This window comes from Hylobates moloch, unplaced genomic scaffold (assembly GCF_009828535.3).
Source record: "Hylobates moloch isolate HMO894 unplaced genomic scaffold, HMol_V3 SCAFFOLD_1, whole genome shotgun sequence".
NCBI classification, from domain to species: domain Eukaryota; kingdom Metazoa; phylum Chordata; class Mammalia; order Primates; family Hylobatidae; genus Hylobates; species Hylobates moloch.
In genome coordinates, this window is record NW_026652276.1 from 46,769,281 (window position 1) to 46,780,521 (window position 11,241).

Consider the following 11,241-nt stretch of genomic DNA (forward strand, 5'->3'; position numbering starts at 1 on the left):
GGTGGTGGTGAGAGTGGCAAAAAGGTGACCATGACCTGAGAATCTTGGGGTTCTGGGTCATGAGTCATCTCCCCATCTACCTGCTTTTAGATGGATGAGGCTAAAAAGCATTATTTATTTACTTTTATTGTTTAAGGTTTCTGAAAATATATTTGAAGTAAACACATATTTTGGATGTAATAATTTAAATTATTCTAAATCATATGTTTGCTATATAAAGCATTAGAATCAAAAGTTTATATCCTTTTTAGTTTTCTTTTTTTTTTTTAGAGATGGTATCTTGCTATATTGCCCAGGCTGCTCTCAAACTCCTGAACTCAAGTGATCCTCCTGCCTTTGTCTCCTAAGTAGCTGAGATTACAGGTGTGAGCCTCCACGCCTGGCTCCTTTTTAGATTTTTAAATAATTAATTTATTTATTTAGTAGAGATGAGATTTCACTATGTTGGCCAGGCTGGTCTCAAACTCCTGACCTCAAGTGATCTGCCTGCCTTGGCCTCCCAAAGTGCTGGAATCACAGGCGTGAGCCACTGCACCTGGCCTGATTTTTAAAGAATTTAAATGATCTCTCAAATAATTTAACAACTAGAAAATTAAATCAATGTGCCAAAAATCATATTTCAAAAAATCATAAAAATAAAGGAGAAAATGCAATAGATAAACTGAAGAATTAGAAAATAATAGAGCTAGAGGGCTCTTGAAGATTTTTTGTTTAGTCAATAAATCCTGCCTTCCTCAGTGTGTAAAGTGAGGCCCATTTAAACATTTTTTTCCAAAGTTACCCAGTTAATTAGTGGGCACAATTTAGACTATATTTCAAGTTTTTTTTTTTTTTGAGACGGAGTCTCGCTCTGTCACCCAGGCTGGAGTGCAGTGGCGCAATCTCCACTCACTGCAAGCTCTGCCTCCCGGGTTCACGCCATTCTCCTGCCTCAGTCTCCTGAGTAACTGGGACTACAGGCGCCTGCCACCACGCCCGGCTAATTTTTTTGTATTTTTAGTAGAGACGGGGTTTCACCGTGGTCTCGATCTCCTGACCTCGTGATCCGCCCGCCTCGGCCTCCCAAAGTGCTGGGATTACAAGCTTTTTTTTTTTTTTTGATGGAGTTTCGTTCTTGTTGCCCAGGCTGGAGTGCAATGGTGAGATCTGAGCTCACCGCAACCTCCGCCTCCTGGGTTCAAGTGATTCTCTTGCCTCAGCCTGCTGAGTAGCTGGGATTACAGGCACGCATCACCACACCCGGTTAATTTTTTGTATTTTTAGTAGAGACGGGGTTTCACCATGGCCCGGCTGGTCTTGAGCTCCTGACCTCAGGTGGTTGCCTGCCTTGGACTGGCAGAGTGCTGGGATGACAGGCGTGAGCCACTGTGCCCGGCCTATATTTCAAGTTTTTAAACTTCTTTTTTTTTTTTTTTTTTTTGCTGTTGTCCCAGATTTATTGAAAATAATACAGCACTACAGAAAAAATTCAAACAGGTCCCCGAGGCGTTTTGAAATTCATCCCAACTGTAGGCTGAGTGACCTGAAGTTTGGACAGACTGCCGAAGTCCAAAAGCTTCAGCATTTCCTTAGTGTCAGGATCTACTTCAATTATCTCCTGATCCAAGGCTGAGACCTCAGGAACATAATTGTCTCTCCTTTCTCTCTCCTCCTCCTGCAGCTTGATGGAGATACCTCTTACTGGGCCACTCTGAATCCGCTTCATCAGATGTGTGACATAGCCTGCTATCTTGTTGCGGAGCTTTTTGCTGGGGATAATGGCGATCTCCTTGCACACGTGCTTGTTCGTGTGGAAGTCGTTGCCCAGGCGCATGTAGTACTTTTCTATGATGACCTGGGCCGCCTTGTTCACGGTTTTGGTATGAACGCGGCCCATGTTAGCGGGTCCTTGGTAAAAGAACAAGTTTTTAAACTTCTATGTTGTTATTCTTTTCACTATATCACAGTGCATTTTGGTCTTTACTATTACATATTCTGATGGATCATGTCAAGGTTTTTTCATTTTGCTTTTCTTAGAGAAAGTCAGCTTGCAAAAGGAATAGGTTCTGAATTTCCTGATGTGTAGTTAGGTTAGTAGGTAGGATTAAGCATACATTTTGTTGGCGGGGTACGATGGCTCACACCTGTAATCCCAGCACTTTGGGAAGCTGAGGCGGGCAGATCACGAGGTCAAGAGATTGAGACCATCCTGGCCAACATGGTGAAACCCTGTCTCTATTAAAAATACAAAAATTAGCTGGGCATGGTGGTGCGTGCCTGTAGTCCCCACTACTCGGGAGGCTGAAGCAGGAGAATCACTTGAGCCCAGGAGGCGGAGGTTGCAGTAAGCAGAGATCACGTCACTGCACTCCAGCCTGGTGACAGAACAAGACCGATTCGTCTCAGAAAAAAAAAAAAAAAAAAAAAAGACTTCCTGATAATAAAAGAAGGTGTTATTAATAATTATGTTAGGTCAGCAGGTGTAAATTGGGAAGGCTTTGGGCAAACAATTAAAAGTAGCACCCTATAAGTTGATGTCATAATGAATAAAAATGCTTCTGGGTTGCCCTTACATTGTTTATTTGTAAATATTTTGAATATGTATGTCAATTTTACTGTATTGTATAACCTAACAATCCAAAAGTAGGCTTTTTAATGAGTGTCTTCTGGAAAATCCTGTAATTCCTTTGAGAATGGAAGGAAAGAGAGCTCCAAATTCCTGATTGAGAGTAAGTAATTAATTTATTAAATAGGTGTTTATTGCTTATTAAATATCAGGAATTGTTCTAGGAACTGGAGATGTGGTAATAAAGAAACAGACAAAAACCTCTATGTTTCTGAGGCTTAGATTTCAGTAATGAAAAAAAGGCGATCTTACTGACCTATACAGTTAGTAAGATTTGGGTTTTGCATCACTTTTTTCAATAATGCTGATAGCGGAATTACTGAAGCATCCTCATTCTTAGGCCAAACCAGATTCCTTGCTGACCTGTGCCATGTATTATAGAGCAGTAGATTGAGATGTGGTTAGGAATACAACTGAGGTCATAGCAGAGATAGTTTTTGTGTGTGTATCTCAGCAATGTGGAAACTATGCCTATGGCCTTGAACTCTCTAGTCCTATAGTCTGATCCAGTGAGCTGATGAGTTTACAACAAAGTAAATTCATTTGTTTAGCCCAAGGGAAACATTTGCCAATTTTACAGTTGGATAATTCCTTTAAAAAATACATTAGTAGTTATTTCAGTGTTAAGATTTCCCACAAATTAAATCTGTGTAGATTTCCAGCTGAGTTAGAATTTTACCAAAATGATAGAATCCTATTAATTACTATGTTAAGTAAATCCTCATCCTCTCTGTAAACAACATAGGTGGTAATTTACCCTTCTGTAGATGTATAAATTAAGCCACCAGGAGGTTAAGTAATTTGCTCAAGGCCACAGTGTGTGGTAGGTTAGAAATTGAATTTAAAAGCCTTGATGCCTAATTTTTTTTACATCAGATAATTTCTTTCCCACATTTAGATGTATATAATAACTGATGTCTATAAATTAAAAGCTTCATCTATAAATAATAGGCAATGTTTGTAATAATTCATCTACCTATCTAATTATCATAACATTGATATTGATGTAATATTAACAGTGCTGTGGTTTATCCCAGGAAGAGTTATTGAATGACTATTTTATCTTAATGATTTTCAAGAACAGCAGACCTCAGGGAGATGGACGAGTTTTAGGTCAAGAAACATTTACATTACCAAACTTATTCAGGCATTTCAGCTTGTAAGAAAAAATTTAATTGAATTTTTCATGTTAAGTTTTATTCTCCTCTTAGGCCTACTCTAGGCAAGAGTGTCCTGTGAGTGGCTTTTCTGGGCTATGCAGAATGCCTGGTAGTTTACTTTCTGACACTTGATGAGGTCTCAAGATTTGGGAGTTAGGTACATGAAACAAGTTTTCGCTCTTCTGTATTTTTTATTTTTATTTTTTTGAGACGGAGTTTTGCTCTTGTTTCCCAGGCTGGAGTGCAATGGTGCAATCTCTGCTCACTGCAACTTCTGCCTCCCAGGTTCAAGCGATTCTCCTGCCTCAGCCTCCCAAGTAGCTGGGATTACAGGCACATGCCACCATGCCTGGCTAATTTTGTATTTTTAGTACAGACGGGGTTTCTTCATTTTGGTCAGGCTGGTCTTGAACTCCCGACCTCAGGTGATCCGCCTGCTGCAGCCTCCGAAAGTGCTGGTTTACGCCTGTAATCTCAGCACTTGGGGATGCCAAGGAGGGTGGATAGCTTGAGTCAGGAGTTCGAGACCAGCCTGGTCAACATGGCAAAACCCTGTCTCTACAAAAAAATACAAAAATAAGCTAGGCATGGTGGCCTGCATCTGTAGTCCCAGCTACTCTGGAGCTGAGGGGGAGGATCACTTGAGCCCAGGAGGTCGAGGCTGCAGTGAGCTGTGATCATGCCACTGCACTCCAGCTTGTGTGACACAGCGAGACTGTCTCAAAAAAGAAAAAAAGAAGTTGTGATTTATATATCATTTGTACTCAGATATCCTTAAACTCATTTGTCTTTTATTACAAACATTAGGGTGAGTAGTCAGAAGAAAATTATTATTATTATTATTATTATTTTTTTTTGAGACAGAGTCTCGCTCTGTTGCCTAGGCTGGAGTGCAGTGGGCCCATCTCGGCTCACTGCAAGCTCCGCCTCCCGGGTTCATGGCATTCTTCTGCCTCAGCGCCCTGAGTAGCTGGGACTACAAGCGCCTGCCACCATGCCTGGCTAATTTTTGTATTTTGCATTTTTTTTAATTTTGTATTTTTAGTAGAGACGGGGTTCCTTCATGTTCTCCAGCCTAAATCATGACTTGTAAAGAATAAGTTTGCAATGATTTTTCTTGAGACCATAGGCCCAGAATATCAGTATGTAAATATAATATCTCAGACCAAACAAAAAAGTCCCAAACACCAAACAAAGCAAAACTCACACAGGCACGATTTATTCCACATACAGGCATACCTCATTTTATTTCATTTCACTTTATTGTGCCTTTATTTTTTTTTTCCTGTTTGACACGGAATCTTGCTCTGTCACCCAGGCTGTAGTGTAGTGGTTTGATCTTGGCTTACTGCAACCTCCACGTCCCGGGTTCAAGCGATTCTACTGCCTCAGCCTCCCAAGCAGCTGGGATTACAGACCTGTGCCACCAGGCCCAGCTGATTTTTGTATTTTTAGTAGACACGGTGTTTCACCATGTTAGCCAGGCTAGTCTCAAACTCCTGACCTCAGATTATCCACCTGCCTCAGCCTCCCAAAGTGCTGGGATTACAGGCGTGAGCCACCGCGCCTGGCTTGTGCCTTGTATTTTTTACAAATTGGAGGTTTGTGGCAACCCTGAGCTGAGTATATTGGCAAAGTATATTGAAACTATACAAGGCAAAGTATATTGAAAATCTTCTGGGAAGGATTCACCATTCTAGATGCCATTTAGAGGATTAATGATTCACAGGAGAACGTCAACATTAATAGGAGTTTGGTTGGATAGGAGGAGGTTGGATTCCAGCTCTCATGAATGACTTTGAAGGTTTCAAGATTCAGTGGAGGAAGTAGGCACCATTTTCCCAACAGTATATGCTCACTTTGCATTTCTGTTTCAAATTTTGGTAATTCTTACAATATATCAAATTTTTTCATTATTATTTTATCTGTTATGGTGATCTTTGATCAGTGATCTTTTGTGTTACTGTTGTAATTGTTTTGGGACATCAGGAACCACACCCATATATGAGTGTGAGCTTAATCAATAAGTCTTTTAGGTGTTCTGACTGTCCACTGACTGGCCTTTTCCTTCCACTCTCTCCTTAGGCCTCCTCATTCTCTGTGACACAACAATGTTGAAATTAGACCAGTTATAGCTGGGTCCAGTGGCTCACACCTATAATCCCAGCACTTTGGGAGGCCGAAGCAAGCGGATCACTTGAGATCAGGAGTTTGAGACCAGCCTGGCCAACATGGCGAAACCCTGTCTGTACTAAAAATAAAAAAATTAGCTGGGCATGGTGGCATGCACATAGTTCCAGCTATTCAGGAGGCTGAGGCAGGTGAATCGCTTGAACCCAGTAGGTGCAGGTTGCAGTGAGCTGAGATCCCGCCCCTACACTCCAGCCTGGGTGATGGGGTTGAGACTCCATCTCAAAAAAAAAAAAAAAAAAGAAAAGAAAAGAAAAAAAGAAATTAGGCCAGTTAGTAATCCTGTGATGGCCTCTAAGTGTTCAAGTACAAGGAAGAGTCATTCATCTTTGACTTTAAATCAAAAGCTAGAAATGTTTAAGGGTGGTGAAGAAGGCATGCCAAAAGTCAAGATAGGCCAAAAGCTAGACCTCTTGCTCCAGTTAGCTGAGTTGTAAATGCAAAGGAGAAGTTCTTGAAGGAAATTAAAAGTGAAACTCCAGTGAATGTATGAACGATAAGAAAGTGCAACAGCCTTATTGCTGACATGGAGAAAGTTTTAGTGGTCTTGAAAGAAGATCAGCCACAACATTCTCTTAAGCCAAAGCCTAGTCCAGAGCAAGTGTCTCTGCTCAATTCTTTGGAGGCTGAGAGAGGTAAAGAAGCTGAGAAAAAAAATGTTTGAAGTTAGTAGAGGTTGGTCCATGAGGTTTAGGGAAAGAAACCATCTCCATAACATAAAAGTACAAGATGAGGCCAGGTGCAGTGGCTCACACCTGTAATTGCAGCACTTTGGGAGGCTGAGGTGGGCAGATCACCTGAGGTCAGGAGTTCGAGGCTAGCCTGGCCAACATGGTGAAACCCCATCTCTACTAAAAATACAAAAATTAGCTGGATGTGGTGGCAGGTGCCTGTAGTCCTAGCTACTCAGGAGGCTGAGGCTGGAGAATTGCTTGAATCTGGGAGATGGAGGTTGCAGTGAGCTGAGTGCACCATGCACTCCAGCCTGGGTAGCAGAGCAAGACTCCGTCTCAAAAAAAAAAAAAAAAAAAAAAAAATGGTGAAGCAGCAGCAAGTGATGAAGTAGAAGATGCACCAAGTTATCCAGAAGATCTAATTAAGATCAATAATGGAAGTGGCTACACTAAACAACAGATTTTCAATGGAGACAGAACAGCCTTCTGTTGAAAGACGATGGTGTCTGGGACTTTCATAACTAGAGAGGAGTCAATGTCTGTCTTCAAAGTGTCAAAGGATAGGCTAACTTTCCTGTTAGAGACTATTGCAGCTGGTGACTTTGAGTTGAAGACAATGCTCATTTGTCACTTTGAAAATTCTAAGCCCCTTAAGAATTATGCTAAATCAACTCTGCCTGTGCTCTATAAATGGATGACAGCACTTCTGTTTACAGCATGGTTTACTAAATATTTTAAGCCCAGTGAAGAGACCTACTGCTCAGAAAAAAAAGATTCCTTTCAAAATATTACTGCTTATTGATAATGCACCTGGTCACCCAAAAGGTCTGATGGAGATGTACAAGAAGACAAATGTTGTTTTCATGCATTCATTCTGCAGCCCATGGATCAAGAAGTAATTTCGACTTTCAAGTCTTACTCTTGAAGAAATATGTTTTGTAAGACTATAGCTGCCATAGATGGTGACTCTTCTAATGGATCTGGGCAAAGTATATTGAAAACCTTCTGGGAAGGATTCACCATTCTTGATGCAATTAAGAGCATTGGTGATTAACGGGAGAACATCAACATTAACAAGAGTTTGGAAGAAGTTGATTCCCACCCCCATGAATGACTTCGAAGATTTCAAGATTCAGTGAAGGAAGTAACTGTAGATGTGGTGGAAATAGCAAGAGAACTAGAATTAGAAGTGGAGCCTGAAGACGTGACTGAATTGTTGCAATCTCATGATAAAACTTGAGCAGATGAAGAGCTGCTTCTTATGGATGACCAAAGCAAGTGGTCTCTTGAGATAAAATCTATTCCTGGTGAAGATGTTGTAAACATTGTTGAGATGATGACAAAGGATTTAGAATAACCCATAAACTTAGTTGATAAAGCAGCAGCAGGGTTTGAAAGGATCGAATCTAGTTTTGAAAGAAATTCTACTGAGACTAAAATGCTGTCAAACAGCATCGCATGCTACAGAGAAGTCTTTCATGAAAGGAAGAATCAATCTATGTGACAAACTTCATTATTGTCTTACTACAATTAGGTTGTCTTACAGCCACCCCAACCTTCAGCAACCACTGCTGACCATGTTGATCGGTCAGCAGCCATCAACATCAAGGCAAGACACTCCACCAGCAAAAGATGATGACTTGCTGAAGGCTCAGATGTTTCTTAGCATTTTTCAGCCATAATGTATTTTAAAATTAAGGTTTCTACTTTTTTTTTTTTTTTTTTTTTGAGACGGAGTCTCGCTCTGTCGCCCAGGCTGGAGTGCAGTGGTGCAATCTCGGCTCACTGCAAGCTCCGCCTCCCGGGTTCACGCCATTCTCCTGCCTCAGCCTCTCCGAGTAGCTGGGACTACAGGCGCCCGCCACCACGCCCGGCTAATTTTTTGTATTTTTAGTAGAGACGGGGTTTCACTGTGGTCTCGATCTTCTGACCTCGTGATCCGCCCGCCTCGGCCTCCTAAAGTGCTGGGATTACAAGCGTGAGCCACCGCGCCCGGCCACTTTTTTTTTTTTTTAAGACATAATGCTCTTGTACTCCGAATAGAACTAAAGTCCCACTGCTAAATTTGACTGGCTTAAAAAAATACACTACAGTATAGTGTAAGCATAAATTTTAAATGCAGCGGGAAACCAAAATATTGTATGACTCCCTTTATTATAATATTCATTTTATTGGGGTAGTCTGGAACCAAACCCACAAGATCTCTGTATAGTTTATTTGTATATGAGAGAAAAACACACATTTGGAGTTCACATTGCTCAATATATTTCTCTAAACAAAATTCTGTCCAGTTGAAAACTTATTAGCCTTTTAAGAGAGTCTTGTTCTGCAGTTGATCCATACTCACAAATTTCATTGAATTCTTTGTAAAATCTGCACAAAAAATTACTAGAATCAGAATCTTAGAAATTATGCATATCTAAAATAAATTTAATTTTTGGAGGGTGTTCATTTGGAAAGATCAGGGATATTAAAGGAGAAAAATTATTACCTACAAGAGGAAATAATCTCACTTTCTGAGTGAACTATTTTCCTGCATGATCAATTTCTCTTCTTATGAGTTTGGCCAAAATGAATTATGAATTTTAGGCTTTAAGTAATATCCAGTTTGCTTTCAAATATTTCTCTCTCTCACACACACACATATGCAGAGCACACTTTGAATTTTCAAGTCTTTATTAACGATTCCAAAGCATGCAAGATATGAAAATATTTAGAAAAGGCTAGTAGAATATATGTTGTTTATTTTATGAACTACAGTAAGGCAGTTCATTAGCAAAATGTAAAAGCAAATAGAATACTAAGAGACAAATGGGTCACCTTGGTACATCTAGAGAATTCTAAGAGGACAGAGTCAAATTCATCTGAATCTACTTTGTAATTGAAAAGTGTTATAACGCAGTGAGAAAATATATCAACAAGTTGTAATTTCTCCTACCTTAAAAACAGCAAAAACAATACCCCCCCCCCCCACCGCCCACAACCTCTTGACCCTGTATTGATCCTGGGTTTTTTCTTCTCAATCTTCTTTGCTGGTTCTTTCCATTTTTTGTGACCTCTGAATATTGGTATGTTCTGTGGGCTCTTCTTTTCTCTAATTACACTTACTCCTTCGATGACCTCATCCAATACCATGATTTTAAATACACTCTATATGCTGACGGCTGCCAAATTTATATTTCCAGTCCAGCCCTCTCCCCTGAACTCTAGACTCATATATCCAACTTCTTACTGACAGTGCCACTTTTATGTCTATCAACAGGTCCTGGTATTCCTCTCCATGCCCTCCCACCCCCAACTGCTTCCAACCCCAAATCTGCTCCTCTTATAGCTTTTTCAATCTAAGTAAAAGGCAATTTTATTCTTCCAATTGCTTGAGTCATAAACCATGGTGTCATTCTTGATTCTTGTCTCACAACCCACATTTAATCTATCAGTTAATTTTGTGGGCTCTACCATCAAAATATATCCATCCAGAGTGCAACCGTTTTTCTCCTCCTTCACCTCTACTATGCAGATGCAGTCTGCTATTCTTTCTCTCCTGAATAAATGTAGTAGCTTTGCACTGGTCTCTACCTTAGTGCTAGTCTACTGAAGCTTCTTCGCAACCCAACAGGTAGAGAAATTCTTTTAAAATGAAACTCTGATGGATTGCAACATGCCTCTGTTTAAAACTTTTCAGTGACTTCTGTCTCAGCGTAAAAGCCAACGTTCTTACAATGGCCCACAAGGCACTCTATGTGTCTCCCAGCCCCGCTCTGTCCTATGTCTTACAACTTCCTTCACATCTGCCATATTGGCTTCTTTTTGATACAGACAGGAAGCAGGAGGGCGGGGTCCCTGGCAAGGGCTCCACCCTCAAGCCTGAACCCATGGCCCTAAATGAAAATAGGCAGACCTGTTTTTGTGCCCAAGCGTTGCCTTTTGGCCCGCCATGCCCCTCTATCCCATACTCATAAAAACTCCAAACCCTAGGCTCCATGAGCAGATGAGCAGAGGAGCAGAAGAGCAGCAGAGTGGCAGACTGGTGCAGCAGAGGAGGAGAGAATAGAAGGAGCATCTGAACATTGAGAGGAGTTCAGCTGGGGATGCTCGAAGAGGAGATTGGCTGTGGGAAGGCTGAACTCCAGGGGATCATTCTCCTATTCCATCCCCTTTCCAGTTCCCCATCCATCCCACTAAGAGCCACCTCCACCACTCAGTAAAATCCCCACATTCACCATTCATCAAGTCCGTGTGACCTGATTCTTCCTGAACACCGGACAAGGGCTGTGGTACCAAAAGGGCAGGGCATAAAAGGCTGCCACCCTAACTTTCCACTGAGTTGGTTTAACACTCAGCTGTCTGTGGATGGCAATGGCCATCCGTGCCGCCTTAAGAACTGTAACGCTCACCGCAAAGGTCTGCAGCTTCACTCCTGAAGCCAGCAAGACCACGAACCCACCAGAAGGAAGAAACTCCGAACACATCCAAACATCACAAGTAACAAATTCCAGACACGCTGCCTGTAAGAACTGTAACACTCACCACGAGGGTCCGTGGCTTCATTCTTGAAGTCAGGGAGACCAAGAATCCACCAATTCCGGACACAGGATTACAGGTGTGAGCCACT

At 41.3% G+C, this 11,241-nt stretch overlaps 1 protein-coding gene across 1 annotated transcript; it reads right to left on the minus strand.

The window, feature by feature from the left end:
* Positions 1-1,415: 1,415 nt before the first annotated feature.
* LOC116809493 (small ribosomal subunit protein eS17-like) lies at positions 1,416-1,876 on the minus strand. The gene has a single exon (XM_032753361.2). The coding sequence runs from the start codon at positions 1,874-1,876 to the stop codon at positions 1,469-1,471; it is 408 nt and encodes a 135-aa protein (XP_032609252.1). The 3' UTR covers positions 1,416-1,468.
* Between the last annotated feature and the right edge of the window lie 9,365 nt (positions 1,877-11,241).